The 23,937-nt window shown below is 39.4% G+C and overlaps 1 protein-coding gene across 1 annotated transcript; it reads right to left on the reverse strand.

Annotated features, from left to right (window-relative positions):
* LOC139734719 (serine/threonine-protein kinase mTOR-like) lies at window positions 1–20,240 on the reverse strand. Its single transcript, XM_071645512.1, has 16 exons — window positions 20,147–20,240; window positions 19,307–19,429; window positions 17,422–17,604; window positions 13,906–14,040; window positions 10,724–10,898; window positions 9,885–10,020; window positions 8,850–8,997; window positions 7,991–8,113; window positions 7,047–7,202; window positions 5,876–5,950; window positions 4,871–5,006; window positions 4,142–4,207; window positions 3,621–3,701; window positions 2,202–2,282; window positions 1,622–1,727; window positions 1–272 (listed from the first exon to the last, which is right to left on the reverse strand). Exons 2-16 carry the CDS (start codon window positions 19,346–19,348, stop codon window positions 257–259), a joined length of 1,659 nt encoding a protein of 552 aa, XP_071501613.1. The 5' UTR covers window positions 19,349–19,429; window positions 20,147–20,240; the 3' UTR covers window positions 1–256.
* Between the last annotated feature and the right edge of the window lie 3,697 nt (window positions 20,241–23,937).

Consider the following 23,937-nt stretch of genomic DNA (forward strand, 5'->3'; position numbering starts at 1 on the left):
TTGTACAGATTTCTGAGTATACCTGGAGCACCATATTGCTGCTCTGTAAGAACTTTTCACATTCACATCTTCATTCCTTCAACTCTTGAAGTAAATCAACATTTAACATAGACATAAAAAATGTCTCTCCATTCTGCTGAAGAGCTTCATTGCACACTTGTTGTAGTGACTGGGGCAGACCCCAGTGAGGTGTGAGGTGCACCGGATGTGATGGAGTCCAGAATTCTGGGGAGGATGGTCTGTGTCTTCGATCTCCTCACCAGAATGGGCACCTTTATAGTGAGACAAAACAAAACGCAGAGGAAATATGTCAAGTCTGTTAGCATGTCTTTGAAAGAGACAGTCAAGACACAGACGAAACATGGAAGAGATGGTCATCCTGGTTCTAAAGCAACACGTAACATGAAAAACTCGCAATCACAGCATATTACGCACAAACCCTGGTAAGATCTTTGATTCATTCTGCATTGTCTACTAAGACAGTCAGCACCTACACGTGCATTGCCAGGTGAAACCAATTGAGGCAGAATGGGTCAAAGCAATGTCATTTGGGAGTATTTCTTCAAAGAAAATGAAATAAATAATTCAGCCACAGTTTAACACTCATCTACTTCTGCTTTTTTCATGCAGAGCTTTGAAATTCTAAACAACATCACTGTAAAACATAGTACAAAGATGGTAATTTACTTATGAATAAAGACATAAAAAAGACAAAGAAAAATACCAAAAGACCTATACCTGTAATCATTTTTTTTCCCTTCTTCTTTTTTTTTTCTGTTCTACCATCTGAAGTGTAATTGACATGCTATCTCCATTATGTCCTCCTCTCTCAATGTTTGATGCTAAGCAATCAGTTACTCATTAAGACACACAGAAAAATGTTTGTCAGTAGACTGATTACAGGAAAGGTTTGTATGCTTGCTAATATCTTCAGCAAAGCTGATAAAAAGGGATAAGGGGAATTAAATGGCAGCAGACAAGGCTGTACTTGAGGCAGTATTATGTCTCTGTGCTGCAGTGTTTCTTGAGTGCAGAGGCACAAAGAAAGACAAAATCGAACTGAAATTCAATTTGTGGGAATGGCACACGCAAAAGATTTATGGTTAACTTGGACATGCTTCACTAGTCAAAACACTGTATGCTCTGCAGTCGGTTAATCAGTGACGAAATGTTTGAAAACAACTTCAAACACAACTTCCAGGCACAGTTGTTTCTGAAGATCTACACTGTAGGTCTCTAAGAGGGAAGGTCCTATGAGGGGGGCTTCTACCAGCACCCTTTGGGGTTCACCATACACATTAACCCTTTAAACCCAAACTACACATTAGAGGCAAAAGAACCTAAATACATGTATATATATTTCCTACCATTTTAAGGTGAACTTCTCTAGAAGTAGACTTGTTGACTCTTGAAATCACACTAGATCCCATTACAATTTCTCCACAATCACTGCTCAGTTTTGGGATGATAATGTGCGTGAGATAATAAGAGGTTTCTGGATCATGGCCAAGTGCATGAGAGAATATACATGAGGGGGTGATCTAATGAACAATGTGCCAAGGGCAGGGGCTGGGGATGGGATGAGGAGGTGGGGGAAATCTTGGGTCCCCTTGGTACTCACCATCCGATGTAACACTGACACAGGTTCTCGTGGGAGGTGGCCTGCTGGATGAGAAGCTCCACCTGGGTGGGTACGTCTACTGGGTCGTCCGTCGAGAAGTCACATCCTGCAAGATGGAGGAGTATTAAAAGAGGAGTTTGATTGAGAACATAAATTTAATAATACACATCAATCATACAAAACAATCAGAAAAAAAGTTTTTTGTTAACTAAGGAAGATCTAGACAAGTGTTAACACTGTTTCTTCAACAAGAGATTGTTGAGTTGCTGAATTAGTATTCTGGGACAAGTAGACTGTTGTGTATTTGTATTTCTGTTGATGTTGTGATGATGTCATATGAATGATAACTTTAAGTTGGCATTAGTGAAAGTTATTCTTCCCTCGCCTCAAGCACCATTGCGTCCCAGTCTCGATCCATCTTTTTCCAACATGGGCCGAATGGGCCACAGTTACTTTGTACAAATAAATATATTCATGACACAGCGTACCAGTAAGATAATAATTACTGCTCCATGTAGATAACACATGGACTTGATGTCACCTGGACATCATGGAGTTTTGGTCTGTTAAAGGCTCTCACCTGTCAGTTTATCCTTGACTCTGTTGATGATGGAGATGGCCTTCTTGTTGAGGGCTTCAGGCTGAACACCTGGCTCTCCGTCTGTCAGACAAGCATGAAAGAGACATGGAAACGATGATCCATAGTATCACTATGAAACTAAAGTACTGTAAAAGTGGATATTTTCGCGTGACTAATTTTTCGCGCTTGGCCGGGTAAGAAGAGTTTCGCGTGTTTTTAATTCCGCGGAATCAAGACATCACGCACAGGAACATATGGCAAGCAAAAATATTCGCATGCTTTTATTTTCACGCTAGTTTCTGGTTGCGCGAAATGCGCGAAAATTTCCACTTTTACAGTGACAGCAAATAAAATATACAACATAACAACAACCGAAATTAGAGAAACACTAGACCTCCGCCAGGCAGCTCATTTCTACCACAGATCCTGTTCTTCTATACAGACCAGTGATTTCCACCTATACGTAATATGCATGCTGCAAGTATCTCCCAATACAGAAGCCCTTGTTACGTCATCAACTCGCAGCTGCGCGGTGCGCCTTGCCTTAGCAGAAACTAGAGCACGCACTTTGGTGTGCATATAAACACTTAAAAAATGTGCAGCTTGAACTCCCAAGTTCACTGACCCTACACTGGTACCTGCCAAAATAACGAAAATCCTTCACAAAATTCATAAAAATTCCCCGATCACTACCAAAATTTCATCATCTGTTCCTTGTGTCATTGTCAGTCTTTCCCATAAGTTTCATCCAAATCCCTTTGTAACTTTCTGAGTTATTCCGCACAAGGACAAATAAACAATCAAACAAACTAACTAACAAACCAAAAAAACAAACGCCAATGAAAACATAACCTCCTCCCATGGTGGAGGTATAGTACACAGCATTATAGGACTGCAAAAACATTCCTGTCCTATTTTTGTGGCACAAATGTAGATCAGAACATGATTAGTATCTCTAGTTATCCCCAAAATAAAGACAGAAAATCTAATATCAATCTAACTGCTTACAGTTCATTAAGTATTGTGAAGCATCAAATGTGTCTGAACTGATGAGACATAATGGGAGAATAATACAATAAGAGTGATATCTACATAAACATACACGGCTATTTAAAACTATATTTGTATTATGGTAAGGGAAATCTATCGAAGTTGGAATCCCTGGGTAAATTCAAATTCATGTCTGTTGCAATAACTGTTCACTATCTCTTGATCAGGACTCCTACCTATTAAGGGGAATTTAAGAACAGAGCTTTGAGAACATTACATGTACATGCTCTCTCTCTTTCTTCTAAATACATGTACATATTGCTCAACACAACTAGCCAAACAGCATAAGGAAGGACAACATCCATAGGACACCTGAATGAGAGAGAGAAGTTAGCATCTTTCATGGGTATCCCCGTTCTTCTCCCTTACCTTGGGACTGCACGCTGGAGTCTGCCTGTCCTGTCAGCTTCTTCTGTTTGGGTGTCTCCATATCAACGTTGTCCAGCAAGTCTGTAAGAGTTCATTTACATTCAGAGCTTAGAATGCCATCTAAAGGAGAAGTACTATTCACAATTTGGATGGTAGAACATAAAGACTTCACATAATTTCTTTTTCTGATGTTCATTTTTTTTTTGTCCGATATTCAGAGCTTTATAATATAGTAATAGTTGCATTTATGATGAAATTTACATGAGAAACATGATATATCACGCACATTTATCTTTGTCCACTCCCTGCAATAATGTTACTTCTGGTTGCTGGCTTTGTCAACATTTCTATGGTATGTGTGCGTCTGTGTGTTTTACTACAAAGTGAGATAAATTATACTTTAATGGATAGTTTTTGACTATGAAAAATTTGAAAATTGCAAAGTCAGGAGATACAGATGTGTGACTATTTCCACGCACATTCGCGGTGATGTTTAAAGATCGGTCTCAACAACCACTCACCTCCTGTCCCTGATTGGCTGGTGGAGTAAGCACCTGACCTGGCCTTTGACCTCTTGCCCTTAGGAGCTGTGGAGCAATGAAAATGGCAAAGAGAAGGGGAGATACATGAAATGCTCATTCTCATCTTAAGCATAATGCCATTTAGGAGTTTAACCTGTTCAGGACAAGCTGATTTTACTGTAAGAGTTTTGCTGCACACATTTCCCATGGACACCTGCCCAAGTACCATGTACATTGTATACTCTGGACTAGTCTTCAACAAGTCAAGCCAGTTTTTAGTCATTCCATCTACTTTCAACAACGGAAAGTCTAAGAATAGTGATTCATATCATTTGCCATTTTCTGGTCTTTCCCGTTTCATGGCAAGTTTTCTCTTTTATTTTGCTTGTCTCTCTTTGACATAAAATAAACAGAAAAAAATCTCACTAAGAGACAGAGCTACAGATGAAGAAAGATAATGTGACAAACATTCAAATAAAGAGGAGTCAAGCTTCGCACAACGACAGTGTTGCAAGGTCATAAAGATTGGTCAAGTACGTTTAAAATATTGAAAACAAACCATGGACAACCTGAAGCAGCCTATGTACAAAAATCATTGACAATGATTTTAAGTTGTTACGACATGCATTTTTTTTCGTAACAGTCCAACCAAGAGCACATCCAGAACTGGCCTTCTGGGGGGAAAATCTAATCTGTCAAATGCTGGAACGGAGCGGAAAGTTCACTCACTGTCCATCAGTCTCCAGTTGAGCAGCGGGTCGTAGACGAAGGCCTCCAGCACAGCCATGATACTGTCCTTGTGCTCCCGCAACACCTGCATCACACTCTCACAGGTGATGCGGTAGTTACCATCAATACCGGTCACCTGGGGTGTGGGGGGGGGGGGGGGGGTGGAATGGAAAAGAAAACAATTCAATTCAATTCAATTCAATTCAATTCAATTCAATTCAATTCAATTCAATCCAATCCAATCCAATCCAATCCAATCCAATCCAACCCAACCCAATCCAACCCAATCCAATCCAATCCAATCCAATCCAATCCAATCCAATCCCATCCAATCCCATCCAATTCAATTCAATTCAATTCAAATCAATTCAATTCAACCCAATCCAATCCAATTCCACAATCTGTTCATTTTTCAACAGAACACATGTGTCATATTTAACGGATTCATAATCTTTTATCATGATCCACAAAGCTTTGAAAGGCAAACTGTGTATTGCATGTGAGTTGCAAGCAGATAATGAGAGATGAGCAACTTTTTTTTTTTTTCATGAGATGAATACGAGAAACTCCAGAACGAAACAGAGGAAGGGGGAGTGAAGATGTATGTGTGAGAGAAAAACAAGAATTAGACGAGACATAAAAACAGAGAAACAGATGATGAACATTAACAGGGGAGCATCTCTTCCTGTTGATATCATGGGATACATCAGAAGAGAAAGAGAAGAGAGAGAGAGAGAGAAGTAGATACATGTACATATAAATTAATTGACAAGCAAGATTAGGAGACAAAGGGAAACTTGAATATATTTAAACATCTTGTCTCCATGAAACCTCATGAGTCAGAAGGACAGAAGACAAGATGAGACAAAACAGACTGACAGACACGGAGGAGGGGAGGGGAGAGAAAGGGGGGGGGCAGAGCAGAGAAGAAGAAACAGATATGCAGACAGACAATCATAATCAATAGGAGCACAGACAGAAGGGAAATTCCACATGTCATCTCACCTCCATCGCATTGATTAGCATCCTGGTGAGGCGGAAGGGAATCTTCTCCGGGAACTTCTCTCTCGTCATGGCAACCTGCATCAACGACAACAACAACCACCATCACAACATCCTGCCTCATGTTCCACTGCCATGAGACAACACCGCAAGGGTCATCAATTAAAGTACAGACCATCCACATGCATTTCATATTGAAGGGTAATTTAGTTCCAAGTACAAGTTTGGTCAAATACAATGTAAATTCAGCCAAACCAAACAAATTAAACGGTACATATTTCATCAAATCGGAAATTATGTAAAAAGTTGATGGTGTTTGTGGTGGGTATTAACTCTTTATGTGCCATGTTCGCACACCCAACTCAGTCGACAGTGTGCCAACTTCGCATATTCTGCTCAAATGCACAAACCCGCCCAATCCGATCGATAAGTTGCCAAATGCCACAGTACAACGAAAGCATTTCATGCGATTGCGTTCCTCTCGTCTACAGCTCGCATTTTATGTGGTGAATGACTAACAAGCAATGTTTTATACTGGATTTGCGTGCAAATTCTAAGTTTCTGTCACTGCTTTGTGTGCAAAAGTCATACATCTACAGTAATGTATCTACCGGGCATTTGAAAGAAAAACAATTATAGATGTATCACAGAATTTACATCAATGCAAAGCTTGGCATTTTCACTACAACTTTGCTTACTTCGTCTACAATTTAACAAAAATGTATAAATATTATATTGATTTGAAAAAACAGATTCCACCATGGCACATAAAGAGGTTAATAGTCCAGACTGCCCTAGCTCCACCATAAACTCAACTGATGCTTGGCAGTCCTACAAACAAGTCCCCTAAACTTGGATCTAGTATCATGTTTTGTTGGCTTGTTGCCAGAAGGGCATTAACACTGTACACAGAGTCTATGAATTGTTTTAACACACATTTGCGGTGAAACTCTCTACCAGTCTCGCTTCGGAATTGTAACAGCCTTAATACCTTCAAATCCAAACTGAAGACTTATCTTTTTCAACAACTTTGTGGATGATGTGTGACACATTGTGGAAGCTGGGGTTTTTGAATGTTTCTACAGATAAATGGTGCTATAAACTGTAAATGCTGTTTCATCATCATCATCATCATCATCATCATCGAAAGATCAGGTCTTCTAGGACACCGCACCTCGAAACAGTCGCCGAAGTCGATGTGGATGATCTTGCCGGTGAGGCGGTCAAGCATGAGGTTGGAGGGATGCCGGTCACCCAGCCCTAGGATGTAGCCCACCATGGACATGACGGCCAGTGACCGGGTGTAGTTGGTCCTCCTCTCGAACCAGACCTTGGGGGGAAAGGGAGGGAGGGAGGTGGAGGGGGCATTGAGCATGACAAATATTAGAACAATGCTTGAAGCAGTCTGTATTATAGCTTACTCTGTTCATCTTACCAGTATCTATACTAGGTGAGTCAAGCAAATCTTACATAATTTCTGTTGTACAGCAACAATAACTGTTTATCTATTCTTGTCTGGGAAAGTCTAAAATATGCAGAGCGTACCACATGCCATGTAAATGCACAGTGGTATGTGATATCCATGAATGATCAATCAACAATGTGTGCATAGCATCATCTCCTTCTTCTTTCTCTCCCTCTTTCTTTTCCTTCTCATTCTCCTCCTCTTCTCCATCTTCTTCTTCTTCTTCTTCTTTTTCTTCTTCTTCTTTGACAACTTCTTCTCCATCTTCTTTTTCTTCTTCCTCTTCACCTTTCTACCCCCACTGCACACTATCAGCTGCTTTAGTACAAACTTCATGGATTTGTGTTTACTGCATCAATGACCTTCTTGCCCTATTAAACATCAAATGTATTCACAAGGGTATTGTAGGTTTGTGGAAGCATCTGTATGTTCTACTGTTCCCAAACTTCTTATCTCCATCAAAAGACGCATATGAATACAAAGAATTGTGGCCATTCACTAATATCATCCTTTCTTGACTATTATGTGTATTTGTGATCTGTATTGCTTTGGTTTGTCTGTAGTTTTGCTTTTGTAACTCTGTGTAGGAATTTCTCAGTGAAATGAATATCTACTGGAGGAATTCATTTTAGGACCACGTTGCTCTATCTCACCTCGGAGCTGGGGCTCTTGAGCCAGAGCAGCTTAGCCAGGTCATCACCCTGGGTGTAGTCCAGGGCGTGCTCAAACACCTCCACCTTCTGCATGAGGGTCAGGTGCTCGTAGTCTGGCGCCATCTATAGTTCAGAGGGGGTACAGTGTGTGAGACCTTGCTATGATAAAACTTGCAAAATGACTGTGAGAATGTGGTCATGCAAGGGCTTTTCTTATTGATGTCTTCATGATTTGCAGAACCACAGAATTGATACTAAAATCTGTCTAGTTTTCAAGCAGTTTTGATACTCTAATTCATGAAATTCTTCCATCGAGATGTTTTCATTGCAAATGATTGACAAATTGCCCTACATCGAAGTAAATAAGCACTGAATTGATCAGTGCGTAATAGCCAAGATAAAAAATATCCTGCTCGAATATGTACGCCCATGATTTTTTATCCTGGCTACTACTAAAAGACTGATCAATTCAGTGCTTATTTATGTCGATGTAGGGCAATTTGTCAATCAGTTGCAAAAAGATAATCTATTCATTATAAATGTTAACAAAACTGCAATCTGAACATCACAGAACATTATATGACCATGACATAAAAATTATCAATCGATGTTTCCCTCTACAAGTATTGGGATATGGGATATGAGTATATTTTTTTGGCAAGTGCATCACATTGATGAAAGAAAGAACACGATACTATTTTTTGTTGTTGATGTAAATGCAAAAAATCACTGTAAATCGATGCAAATAGATGAAACAAGGGTCTTAACTTGAAATGTACCTCTTTCTGTAGAAGTACATGACTGTAAGCAAATAACAAGCATGCTAAACTCATTACATAATATGGCTGAGGTAACGTACCCTGAGCATTATGCGGTGTTCAATGTTGAGGAGGATCTTCTTCTTATCCCTATAGTCCCTGATGAGGGTGTGGAGGGTATCACAGTGACGCACCCAGCCGATCAGACCTGAGTTGGTGGACAGGGGTATGGCTGCATACCGCTGGATACTGTTCAGGGGATGTAGAAAACAAACAGTAAGTTAGAATTATCATTACACTCTTTTGATGCATTCACCGAAGGACTGCTAAAATTGTCAACTTCTAAATGGAAGAATCCACTAAATTTGTGATACAAAAATCATCTTTTATTTTCAATGAAAAGCTTTTTTACACATCCTTACGCAGGTACCCTTTTACATGTGCCTTAATTCTCCTAAATTCACACCCACATGTGAGGATTATATATTTGTAATTGCAACAGACTATCCTGGCCTACACTGTGTAAGGTTAGGGTTACAGAGATACAAACTTGCAGTGTGACTGCATTGAGAAAGTTCAGAAGCAAAAAAGCGCAAGAAGGCAGAAAACAAGTGACCTCATGATATCTCCACAGAGATTTCAAGAATGCTACATGAACAGAAACAGATATTCAACAGCATATTGCAGCTAGATAGTCTGAAAATCACGATGGTATTCTCAACTAAATTTGATAACCTGAATTCACAGTGTAACAAATGTGCATGGAATGATACAAGATGCCAATAAAAAGGAATGATGTGAGACAGAAATAAATAAAGAAAGAATTGACGTTGAGATGTGTCAAAGAAAAAGATTCTACTGTATAAAATCAGTAACTGGAAGCGTGAAAAACAACATCAAAAATAGATGAACAAATGTGACTTCACTGATGGCTACTCTTGAAAATATTATCAGAAATTGTCTACTGTTTTTCATGAAATGACTTTGAAGTTATGAAAATTGAAAAGAAAATTTGTGGTGTTGTTACAAGCACAAATAAGCAAAACTCATATGTGCAAAACAAAAAACTGGAAAGATAATAAGAAGCAGCAAGAAGGCGGCCATGATGGATATGTAGAGCAGAACACAGATCTTACTTGAGATGTCTGCGGAAGGTGTCCGGGTTGTTGGCCAGTAGGGTATTGACCAGGCCAAAGAGCTGCATCACTCTCTCATCCTGCCTCAGGTCCTCATGACCTTTCAAAAGGTACATGAACTCTGCCCCATCACTCCCTATGAGAAAGGAGAAACATGGATACCAGATCATTTCATGAATCCCACAAACATCAGACCCACGCCATACAATCTACACAAATTGTATTTGTATCTATCCACACATAGAGTAGATTGAAACCTGGATTATCCCGTCAGCTTGAAATTCATTTAAATTAGCATCTGGGTACCCCTCCCAAAGTCCATTAGAAACTGGTACTACATAAATGTGAAGTGAGTAGAAATCGAATAACTAGTGTAAATGTGCAATAAGTAGAAGTTCAACGCAGTTGACAATGTACTTCTGCACTGTTCTACCTCAAGTGGATCGAATCAGTAATCAGTAATGGATCATATTTGATAATGTATATCATCCATGCCAGCTTTTTCAATAAAGTCATTTATTATTATCAACACCTACTATGCTGAATAGTAGTAATGGAATAGAATGGAATTTGTCTTCTCTGTAATTCTATGACAGCAATTGCACGTTGAAAGTGGTAATATGCTGGGAGAAATCAATAAATTTGTTAGTGCAAGCATATCCTGACGCAAGAGACAATAAATGGAAAGTAAAAATGCATCTATATATCTCCCTCTGAAAGAACCTACTGAAACTGTTACTGTGCGAGTTCTGGGATTGCAAGTTCTACATTTGATATCAAAAGTTACAAACCTATGTTCTCCAATAATCTCCTATCTTCAAACCACGTCTTAATCTTACCAAAGATGCTGAGCTTGCGAGGGCGCTGTTTGGACGTGATGACCTGCAGGGTGGACTGGACCCGCTGGATCTTGGCCACGGGCCGGTTGGGGTCGTAGGTGCCCGGGACGGCCAGCTCAAGGTCACGGCACATGAGGAGCTTGGGGGAGACCAGCTGGAGTTCCAGCTGAGTTAACTGGAGGGGTAGAAGGAAAGGAGTAAGAAGAAAATGAGAGTGTAACTGTAAGCATGTGTTTACAATGTATGTGTGAAAGGAAAAAGAAAGAGGAAGGGAAGGAGAGAGAAAAGAATGAGCATAAGAGGGAGAGGGAGAGAGTTAAAGAGAATGGGAGAGAATGTTTGCAAAGGTTGTGTGTGTGTGTGTGTGTGTGTGTGTGTGTGTGTGTGTGTGTGTGTGTGTGTGTGTGTGTGTGTGTCTGTGTGTGTGTGTGTGTGTGTCTGTGTGTGTGTGTGTGTGGGTGTGCACACAAATAGATATAATATATACAAATATCTTCATTGAATCTTATTAAGCTCTTTCCTGGAATTAAGGCACTGTACAGGCTGTTATTTGCACAAATTTCACAAATCAGTGGCAGACCGCAAAATTAGAAAAATGTGAAAATGTCCCCTTGCGTTTGGATAATAGTGTACTTATATTGTATAATAGCCTCGGTATTAAATCATTTTAAAAAATCCCATGAAAATGATAGTGACCTCCTCATTCGTGAGAACATACCGTATGCAAAAATACCTGCTTATGCAGTGTACACTTTAAAGTCACAGTCACGCCGGTAAAGCCAGATGCATGGACTTAAATTGTCTTTCTTGAACATGCCCTTCTTGCTAATGGAATGCTGCCCCCTTTTGGCCAAGTCAAGGTAACATGGCCAACAGTAACCTTGACTTAGCAAAGAAATTATCAGCTTCACAGATCCAGAAGTGTGGGGATACCATCGAGTGGAAAGGCTTACAGGCCTGGCTCGGATATATTCAAGAATTCCTGTAACATATTCTGAAAAGCTTCAAAACTGATCTATGTGTACTAACCCATTGAGGACTGGCTAATTTTGCTACAACACGCATTTCCCATAGACACTTGCCCGAGCATACTCGGGACTCATCCTCGACAAGTTAAAGGTCCTGTTTACCTTTGGGAACAGTGATTTAAAAGAATTTCAAGATGTGACAATTAATGCATATGTGTAGGTCTGTTGTACTACAGAACATCCTATCATTATACAATTTTAGCAATAAAGCCTAAAATATAAGGAGATATCTGTATTTTTTTCAATAAAACCCAAGCTGTAGACGGTTTAGTCTGGAAATCATAATATCATAATAATAAGAATATCATAACTATTGTTCACATTTTGTATATTTAACAATACTTAACATCGATTTCACCAATTCAAATTTTTACAGTGATTGATTCTGTCCCTAACTCACATTTTAGAACTACTTTAAAGCGCTAATGCTGGGTTTTTGTTTCATCTGCAAATGGTAGATTATGCCTTTAACTCTTAACGTGCCATGGTCGCCGAACGGCAACCTTAGTCCTGACGTGCCATGGTCGCCGATCGGCGACTAAGAAGAGCGAGAAAAACATTGATCATTTAAGTTCTTCTGGTACCGTAATGTGTTACACCAAGAAACTGTTAATGATATGTAGTAGTAGCTGATTAGCATAGCCATCGTTTCCACTAAAAATGGGAGCATGCTTACATTAGAAAATTTTGAGTAATTACACGATTTTTCAGCTAGATGTATTTTTTTCGTGTCGGGAAAATCCGCAGAGAGCGCACCCTCTGCAAGATGTGTATGGATCAAAAGTCTCATTGGTAAACCACACGTGAGTATGCTATTGAATCTGCGTGTATTGTCTATGCGGTTCCAGTCGCATTGTTCCGCTTGGCTGCTGTCCTGCAGGAAGCTCTTTTGATTTTGTCCTTCAAAGAGGGTCATCGGTCAAGTCTTTCATCCTTTTGTTTTGGTGAACGTCACTAATCGTCCCCACGCTAGCATAGGAATTGCACGTGGACAAAGACCGATTTCAATAGAGTACCTGCGCCCGTGGTCCGCTTAGACAAAAGAAGGATTAGTAGGCTCTTCCTTCTCAAGTGGACAAAAGACACTCTTCCAGGGCCCGGGACAATCACTTTAGTTTCAAATACAGGATCTGGGACTAAAGGACTCAGATTTGGGAATGAATTACAGAGGCAGAAAGAGAAATTGCTGAGACAAAATAAACAGCTAGTATCTTTGGAATCATACAATTCTAGAACGCAATTTTGAAATCATTTGAAATGATGTTGCTCTAAAACTTTCTCACAGAGTCAAGGGAGCGTTCTATTGAAGAAAAAACATGACTGACTCTTTTTTTCCATACTACACAGAAATTGCTAATAATTTTTCTGATGTATCAATTATTTCTGCAATATTTCAGGTTCAGATAGATACCATGCCAAACTGACTACATGACATGAAAGAACAAACATTTCTTGATATATGTTGTGTAGAACTCAATTCAAAACAGTCAATAGTTTCAGAGATATGGCGGTTTTAAATTTCATTGTCAGTGCAGTATCGAAACGTTCTGGCGTTAGGTAAAAACCTCTGGCACGTTAGGGGTTTTGGGCCTGGCACATTAAGAGTTAAGTATACACAAAGCTGAAGAATCTCGACTGGATGGGAACATTAGCAATGAGCGTACACTTCAATGCACATATTCACTGACCGGTGCTATATATGGCTTGAAATGTACCCCAGTGGGCAGTGAATTACACATGTAATTGGGCCACCCATGAATTACACATGTAATTGGGCCACCCATGAATCCACACACACATGGGTCTTTAGAAGTAATGTACAAGCTTGTAAATACTGGGATGTTGGCCTGTGGTTGCCAAGCCATTGTCAGGAAAGCTGCAAACACTTTGTCCCGCAAAAATACAGAAGTTACAAGATGAAACAGGAATGTGAAGTCGCTTTCTTTCGCATACAATTGCTCAAACACATGCATCTTTAACCCGTTGAGGATGGGCTGATCTTGCTACAACACACATTTCCCACAGACACCTGCCCGAGTATACTCGGGACTCGTCTTCAACAGGCTACTTTCAAATCTTTCTGCAAACATGCAGAAGTACAGATTTGAGATGACCAATGTTAAAGAGGCTCAACCAACCCCCTCTCCAACCTACCTGAGGTAGTTGCTTGGAGATCCTCCTGAAGACGTGGTAGTAGAGGTCCCAGGCCTGGGTGAGGTCCTTCACGTTCCTGGACCGGGAGTACTTGCGGCACCATTCCTGGGCCTCCATCAGGTCCCTACCGTAGGCCTGGTGGAGATGAACGTATCCCAGTCATTACAAGGAGCACTACTACTAGTTACATCAATATCATCACTACAGTGAACTCCTGTTACAACGAAGTCCTTAGGACCTTCAGTTTTCTTTCAATCTATTGAAAGTTCGTTATAAACAAACAAATAAACAATAAAAAATTATAAAGCAGATATGGTTGCGGCCTGAATTTTCACTTCGTTGTAACTGAAATTTTGTTACAATCACGTTTATTATAATGGGAGGGCACTGTACTTTCTATTACAACATGTACTCCTACTGTCCTTCCAACCACCAATCTCTCACTACCATCACTACTGCCACTACTGCTACTGCTATTAACTACACGTACTACTACTATTACTACGTACCACTGCTACTATTCTACAGGTACTGTGACTACCTTTTCTTCTTCTATAATCATCACTATTTATCATCATTATCACTATTGACATAATCAGAATTAGGAATATTGTCATCTTGACATGATCACCATACTTCTTGCTGTGTCTGTTAGCTTTGATTAATTTTTTGTTTTAATGTGTACCATGTTGGCTAGTTTTCACTGCTTTTCTTCCTCAATATAATGATAAACCTATTCTCAGGGTAACTAACTGGCTTACTGTTTGAAAATTTGTCATGTTTCCATTTCTTTTTATTTTAAGTCTTATTTCTAACTGTTTCCAGCAACATTGGATAAAAGGAGAAAACAAAATCTGACCCAGGTAGGTGTGCACTTTCCCAATGACCCTAGGAGTTAGCACGTAACTAAACAAGTAGAAAAGTCTTCTGTAAATATCCTTGGTAAAAATAAGAAATGTTTATTATTGCCAAATATACAGACAACAGGAGGGTCAAGTTGAGTGATGGAGTTTTTTTCCTGCAATGAATATTCGTGCGTGTCCTGAAACATGTTGTGCACTCACTGGTCCTGGCCAACAGTCTGCTAAATTTAAATGTTGGAACAAAGCAATTTGTGTTGTATGTTGCTGTTCAACTCTTTCCATGTTAAATACTGATAAATATTGCCAAATATATGTATAAGAAAATAAAATATAAACATTTAATTGGGACTATATTTGAGTGTGTGAGTGCAGCCAAGACAATGTCATACATGGATTACTGTTTAATTTCTCAATTTGAAAAACATATTAATAAAACAAAAATAAAAATCCTAACTTTGCCAGACATGAAACATAAATAGATATGGGATAATGTTGTGACAGAGGAATTACATTTTTAATGTTGCCGTACATCCATGTTTATCATTTTCCAATCTATCTGCTGCAAACTTTGCCAAAAAGCTGTGCCTGAAAATAAACAACAGCCTTATCCTTATAAAGATATAATTAGGCCAAAGTCTTGTGGTAGCATGGCTGCAGCCAAAGTCCCATTGTATATTGATTTCTGTTTTTTACTTCTACATTTTGGTTTTTTTCCCCCAAATCCTTGCCAGGCATGCGACATAATATGGAATAGCTTAGGGAGGTGCAGGATGGGGGGGGGGGGGGGGTCTGGATTATGCATGCCAATTGAAGAGGACTGTTAAAAGTTGTCATAATCATTTCATTTATAGCAAGAGAAAGGGACATTTGGGAGGGGAGGTGAGCGGGAAGGGGAGACCTAGGTTAGAACAATCTTTCAACTGCAGGGGTTTCAGGCAGCAAGGTTTACAAACATGACATGTCAGGCTGGATTTCTGGGCTGGTGGCACCTGGGTGTCTTTGTCACCATATGCAATTTTGTGATGACATAAATACAGGTCTAGAAGTAGGTCAACCGATCTTTAACAAGATATCATGTTTGCACTGGTATTGGTGGCATAGAAATTTCTGCATGATATACTGAGTGTTTGTGATTACACTGACAGGTAGGTACAATGTGGTAATTACTATCTATCATGAATTTCACTTTTTTTTTCAATTGAGTTTTTTTTTAATCAAACAGAGGAATTTGTCGGCTGATTGATCACTCACATTCTCACAACGCTGTCATCTTTGATTTCTCTTCTTCCTCCTAACCTCTCTACTTTAGAATCTGTCTCCCTCTCTCTGATTGATCAATATACACTGTACCTATCTTTCCATCTATTTATCTATTATCTATCTATTTCTCTATCTATCTACATATCAATCTATCTATCTACTTGAGCATTTTTAATTCATCCATCCATTTATCAAATTATATACCAATGAATGTCTTTCTATTTATTTATCTATCTATCCAGTTATCTGTCTATCTATCATCTATCTATCCACACTGAATCTATCTATCTATCTATCTATCTATCTATCTATCTATCTATCTATCTATCTATCTATCTACTTACCTACCTACATGTACCTGCATGTGTTAGTGTCAGTAGGAAGATTATTCTCGTTCTGAGTAACACATACTATTATTCTTTAACCCTAATCAGGCTGGGCTTTTTTGGCTATGCCATATCTGGGGGGGGCGGATTCCGCCCCCCTTTCAGATCTCGCCTATGGAACGCGTGATCGCGCCGAAAATCGGCACATGCGACGCCCGCGACGTATACTATCAAAACGTATGGTTGCTTTCTCCAAAAAACTGGTCTTATATTTTATATTAATTAATCATTGTAATTTATGCATAAAATCAGTTTGGGGTTCTAAATCACTTATTAATGCTCTAATTAAGCTAATTTCTTTTTAAAAATGTTTCTTATATCATTCTCCTGAGACATAGGATAAAAAAAAATCTGTATCGAAATCAATTTCTTATGTATTTGATTGTTTTTTTATTTCTTATGTATTTCATTGTTTTTCGACCTTTTGTTTTTGTTTGTTTTTTGGCCAAAATTTGTCACACACATTTTTCGAAGCTTTATTATGCTAAAAAAAATTAATTTCGTCCATTCTAAGTCAAGATATGATTTTTTATGTGAATTAATTGAAAAAACACAATTTGCATTGGATTTGTACACAAAATCACGTTTTGGAGCAATTTTGGGGTTGACAAATTTTTTTCGAACGGGCGTCACGTCGAAACGGTACGCGCGGGCGCAACAATTTTGGTCTCAAAAGTTGCGCGATACTTGAAAGAAAAAAGTCATGAAACATCGCGGCGGGAGCTTATCGCGCTGCGAAGATATTGCGCAAAACGTCGAGGGGGGGCGGATTCCGCCCCCCCCCCCCCCCCCCCCCCCCAGCCTGATTAGGGTTAAAACACATTATCAAACAGAAACATTCATGACAGGTTTGCAATGGTCAAATTTTGTCACCTGCAACTGCTCAATTGTTGCTTCGCATCCACAAATCAATCCCTACACCTATCAATCTACCTTCTCAGGTTTCTTTGAGCCATTCCCACCCTCGATGAGACTAGTCTCTCTCCGCCAGACTTTTCCTACAGTACCTGATTGAAAGATGTTTCCTTCATGGTCTGGGGTCCCCTCTCCATCATGGCGTGGAGCGGTTCCAGGACCGCAAACATCCCCTTGACGTTCCTCTCGCCGAAGTAGAGTCGGGAGGCCTCCTCCAGTCCCTCGTGCCAGAGCTCGTGCCAGAGGATGGCGACGCGGATCAGCTCCTCGCTCACCTGATGGACCAAAGACGGAGATCGTGTCAATCTTTTTTTCTTTTTTGCTGAGGTGAAATGCAACTAAACGAGCCTGGAAACGCATCTACAAAAAGCACATCATTGCTGGGGTGACAAAACTTTGTATCTGAAATTTTGGAGAAAATCACTTTTTGGGATTAATTGCTGGATAATCAGTTAATACTGTATACGCCAAATATTTTGCGAGGTTTCTATTTTCGTGAATTTCACAAGTCTGGTGCTAATCGCGAAATTAAAGACACATAAAAATATTGACTCTGATCCTGATGTGGATGTGACGTACGCATGTACATTTCTCCATTCAAAACAGGACTCCACGATCACAAATTTAACCATTTGCAAAATTGTTGGGAATTCCAGATTTGCACAAATTTAGACTTGCGAAATATATGGCGTATACAGTGATGTCCTAGTCCAAAACCCAGCTGTCTTACCCCCATAAATGAAGCCAAAACAGCATATCAAAGGAAAGGAGATGTCATTTATAGTGATTTGGTTGCCATGCTTTTTTGCTCACCTGAACATACGACAGTTTTGGAGATACAAGATTTTGTTGCCCCCCAAAAGCATTATGCATCATCTCAGCTCTGTATAGAAAGGAAATACGTGCTTCTTGCAGAGTGCAAAAAACATCTTCCTGTCATCAAAATATTAACTTGTAGTAAAATTGGATGAAACACTCATATTCTGCTTGCCCTGTCTCAGTGATACCATGTTGACTATTCATGATTAGTTACCTTCGCTATTAAAGGAAGGTTATGTTTTCATTGGCGTTGGTTTGTCTGTTTGCAAAATAGCTCAAAAAGTTGTGAATGGATTTGAATGAAACTTGCAGGAAAAGTTGATAATGACAGAAGGAACAGATGATTAAGTTTTGTAGTGAACCAGGAATTTGTGTGGATTTTTGACAGATTTTTTATCTTTTGCGAGATACAGTCAATGAACTTGAGAGTTCAAGCTGTGTGTATTTGAGCTCTGCATATGTGCTCTAATAAAGTGCATGTTTTGCTTATGCGAGGCATCGCGTAGCTGCAAGCTGATGACGTAAACAAAAGGCTTCTATGTACTGGGAAATTTGAAGATTTTCAGCACGCATGTATGGGAGAAAATTTGCTGCTTGGCGGAGGTCTACACTTTCAGAGTGCTTTTCTAGTTTAGAACAGTGTGGCTCTGTGGATTCAGTTTAAGACATCTGTTGGAATAGAGTCATTAAATGCTACACAGGTGTTCTGTCTCATGAACACTCACAGAAAATTCAAGCAAAGTGAAAAGCTCAAAGTTCAATCAAGATAGGGGGAGGAACCTCCACTGGAAGAATGCTAGTCATTCATTTCTAGAAGTCAAAACTGGCTTTAAACATTATGTAGCAGTAAAAGTGAATGAACGGAAAAGAGAAGGGATAATTTAGAATGGCAAAACAGTGACAAGAAAAACAAAAAAACATGACAGAGATGTGACAGGGTTGTGAGAGCACTTGCAGAAAAATGTAAGAAAAAAAATCTGAAACTTACGTAGAAAACTACGAAGTGCATTAAACTGTAAACATTTCAATGCATTTGAACTGCAAAAGGTCTTTAGAATGGGTTTTAGGCAGAGTAAAAAAAAAAAAATCTGAAATCAGATTAAACTCTAAACTCTCACATCACTGATGTGAGCGAAAAGTTTTGATGGACATTCTCACCATCATGGCCTGTTGGACCAGCGTGTAGCTGTGTTCACACATGTTCTTGAGCACCTTGTTGGCGGCATTGTGTCGGGCAGAGCTCTGCGACTTTGAGGCCACAGTCAGGGGGTAGATCAGGGCCTGAGAAGAAGGAAAGGGGATACAGATATTAAAGATATTTACAACTGGTTCATTGATTTAAAGAATAATAACTACACATGATGACACTAAATGATGGTACAGTGGTCTTGATTATATGCTCAAGGAACATCTCAAATCAGAAACTCGAAGATTCAGCCAGACCTACGACACTTTTGCCTTTTAGCATGAAAACTTTCAATGACTTCAACATTTTCTTCTCTAAACATGCAAATGGTGGGTACCCCTTGAGAAATGGAAAATACAAACAGATATGATTAGTACACAGTTCCAGCAGGACAAGGTGAATGGTCTTCTTATTCAAAATCATTTGTATCAAGCTCTCAGCTTTTGTAACTACCTTCTCCCCCTACCCCCTCCCCCTTAAAAAAAAAAGAAAATAAAAGAAAAGAAAGATGAAGGGGAGACCACACATTTTGCATTTTCATCATTGTGCACAAGATGTACAAGATCTTAGTCAGGTTTTCCAAAATTGTGAATGTGTGCACTCAATTGTCCAGCTGATTGGGCATATGCAAAACAACAACAAAAAACAAACAAAACAAAACAATAAAAAAACAATTAACCTAATGATGTTCAGCCATGACTTTACAATATCTTGTTGCAGTATAAATGGAAAGCACACATGTTACAATTTTTAATGTCCCAAATTTTGCCAATATTAATTTTTTTAGAAGGCTCCTCCTAAATTGGCCTTACCTGTGGATGCTGCTTGCCAATGTCTATGAGGAGCTGTTGGATGAGACGACCCACAAGCTGTCTGGTATCAATCCTGGCTATCAGCTGGGGTATCACCTGTTGCACCAGGAGAGATGGAGAGGGGGAAGGATCAATAAGAAAGGGAGGAAGACAAAGAAGTAGAAGAAGATGGAGAAAGAAAAGAAGCCAAAGAATAAGAAGAAGTAGAAAAAGGAAAAGAAAAAGAGAATGGAGAAAAATGATTAAGAAGAAGAGAAAAGAAGGGAGGTGGAAGAAAAACAAAAAAGAGAAAGACAGAGTTATCAAAACTTGGAATCTTCATCTACTTCAGTGTAATTTTATCACTGTGACATTAAATGTACAGTGGGTACACTAATGCCACATCAAAACAATTTGATGCACTACTGAATTCAGGGTATTGCTGATAGTTTCTTTTCTATATTACTGAGATTATGAAAATTTGATTTGAACAAGTCTTGGAAATTCTATGCCATAAGTTGAAAAAAAAAAAAAACTTGAAGAGATATAATGTGAAATCTTGTGACAAACATGACTATAGCATATTTCAACACTATGCCTTGTTTTCTCAAAGCATACATATCATATACACTGTCCCATGTTTGTGGCATCACATGTTGTGATTATGAAGAGTAACAATCATTCTCATGCCTCAAATACCCCTGGGAGGATATTCAGATATAGAATTACTTGACCACACAGGATTAGAGCAGCTTAAAACTGCTTCTGAATTTGTGTCTCCCTCCTCTCTCCCCCTCTTTCTTCTTCTGTTCATATTTCTTTTGCCCCATCTCTCCCTTTCTCTTTCTATCTTTCTCCATATTTTTTTCTCTCTCCAACTATATATCTCTCTCTCTAACTTTACATATCTCTCTCTAGGTCTATATCTCTCTCTAACTCTACATCTCTCTCTAACTCTACATCTCTCTCTAACTCTACATCTCTCTTTAACTCTATATCTCTAACTTGCTATCTCTCCCATATATCTCTCTTTCTTTATCTCTCTAACTCTATATCCCTCCCTAACTCTATATATGTATCTCTCTCTAACTCTATGTATCTCTCTAACTCTATTTCTCTAACTCTATATCTCTCTCCAACTCTTTATCTCTCTCCAACTCTATATCTCTCTCTGACTCTACACCTCTCTCGAACTCCATCTCTCTCTCTAACTCTATATCTCTCTTTGTATGATCCCAAATAATTCTATTAATGGTCTGTCAGACAAACATCATACAAAGACATTGCACTGTCACATGCTTAATCAGCTAGCACCATTTCTGAATTGGCTATGTCCTGATCACACATCAAACTGTCACAAGGGTATGACGGATCCCACGCTACTTATTGCCAATATGAAATGTGTTATGACTTAGGTAGGCTTCAAGTGGTCACGACAATAACAGCTAAACGATGCAATAATTAATGCTGTTTGTCACGGACAGCTCTCATCCTCCCTCCCCCTATCTTTCTCTCCCTGAGTAGTTGGTAGGAGATATTACCATAGCAACATCACACACAACATGCTATAGGAAGTGTGTTTCAACACCGCATATGATATCCTAAGACGTGGTAGCTTCCATCCTATTATCACTGGGAATTTCCAAATTTCATTAACACCTCAACAACGAACAAAAACATTTCATAAATTCCAGACCTGGCTTTTGTAGCCCTCTTGGATGAACAGTTGGCATTCCTTGCTCGTATATTCAGCACGAATACTATATACTTGGGTTGATAGCATCAGGACATGCTAAAGTAGACTGAGACCCCGTTTACAGTGCGGGGCTGGGCCGAGCCGCGGCCGAGCCGCGGCCGAGCCCCGCAATTTCGTCCGTTTACACTGCCGGGCTCGGCCGCGCTTTTAATTCAAACCTTTCAATATTTTGTCGCAGTGGCGCTCTGCTTGTAAAAAAACGCAATTTGGTATAGTCCGGTTTTCAGACCCTTTGCCTACTGGATTCCGTGGCGACGAAGTCGCCGTTCGGGCAAAGGCCTTTGCCGAAGGAAAAATCCTTTGTAGGACAAAACCACCTTAAACTACACTAGTTTTCGACGTTGAGGGGGTTAATATCCTGAATAGCGAAATAGTACGGGCAGAGGGTCTGGAAGTCAGACTAAAATTGGCCGCGCATTTGGCCCAGTTTGCGTTTACACTGAGAAAAGGATGGGGCTCGGCTGAGACCACTTCCAGAGCGTGGCCAAATGCGCGGCCTGCGCGGCCAATTTTGGCCCCGCATTTGGCCTTTTGCGCGTTTACACTGAAATGAAAGCGGGCTCGGCCGCGGCTCAGCCGCGGCCGAGTCTCGCACTGTAAACAGGGTCTCAATCATTACTCATGGGACCACACACATAAAACATTACCAACATTCAATACTTCTTCCCTTCCCCCCCCCCCCTCCAAAAAAAAAAAAAAAAAAAAGAAAGATAGCATTAAAGTCTCTTGCATCTGTTGGCCCCCACTTTTAACCATTTGCACAGTTTGTAAAAATAGATCAAGAACCACAAATGAGATCCTCCGTGAACTCAACTCTGCTCTTCCTTCCTGCCCTGGTGGAAAATTGATATTTCCCGAAAGGATGCCCCTTCATAACACCATTCCCTCTCTGAACAATTAGAAAAATAGAAAGCAAAAGCCCCAGCCTCCGTGGATCAATTGCGTGGGTTTAATTTTCACAAATTTCACCGATAACATTTTAGATCACGAATCTAACAACACACGAAAATGTTGCCATGCGCTAGGGTAGCAATGCATTTACGTTAGTGTTGGTGTCAATTTGCATAAACAACATCTCGCCAAAATGTCTCTAACCTCCTAATTCACAAAAAAATCTGTCCGCAAAAATAACAGCTTATACAGTCACAGGCTTGTGGAGTGAGGGAAAACAGGTCCCCCACAATGCACTTCTAATCTTTGGTAAATTCATAAAATGCCCCGATTTTACACCATGATACTCTGATAATGTTCAATGTTATTTATAGTATTGGATAATATCCAGATGTTTTATATATTTTGTTTACATTTATTTGACAGCAAAAATATACCAACAATAGGTAATTCATACATAATACATAATGATTTGTATCAGAACTTTATTAGAAGATATTGAAGTAGTGCAACTTTGCACGCATTGTTCTCAACAGAATTATTTTCGGAAATGCACAAATTAGTAGGTATTGAAATAAGTGCAACTTTGCACGCATTGTTCTTAATAGAATTATTTTTGGCAATGCACAAATTAGCAGGTATTGAAATAGTGCAACTTTGCACGCACTGTTCCCAGGAGAATTATTTTCGGAAATGCACTTGGCCTGAATGTTTCATGATCCCAACTGAAATTGTTGACTAAATTTTAAGGATATATGATGCAAACTATTTTGGTCACTACTCTATGATTTGCTCATCAAAATTTGGTCCAGCACGATCTACTCTACGTACTTCTTATATCCCATCCCTCCTGTTTGCTTGTTTGTTTTTGAGCGTTTTTTTTTTTTTTTTTTTTTTTTTTTTTGGGGGGGGGGTTAAAATTTCTCAGACTTAGTACATGACAATAACGAAATTCTACAAAGGTGCACAGATTCCATCAAGTTGAACTCATATATAAACTGTATACTACTGTCTCTTACAGATTCTATTCTTTGAATACTATGAAGACCATGCTTTAAGTTGGACATAAAGTGTTACTGCTATAGAAGCATTATTTTGTCTTTGTTTATCAAAGTCATGGAGTAAGCCTATAAAGAAAGCAATAAATGTGGTGTTCTGTATCAAT

This window comes from Diadema antillarum, unplaced genomic scaffold, assembly GCF_040938485.1.
Source record: "Diadema antillarum isolate AM-2024a unplaced genomic scaffold, OU_Dant_1.0 seq00000546_RagTag, whole genome shotgun sequence".
Classification (NCBI taxonomy): domain Eukaryota; kingdom Metazoa; phylum Echinodermata; class Echinoidea; order Diadematoida; family Diadematidae; genus Diadema; species Diadema antillarum.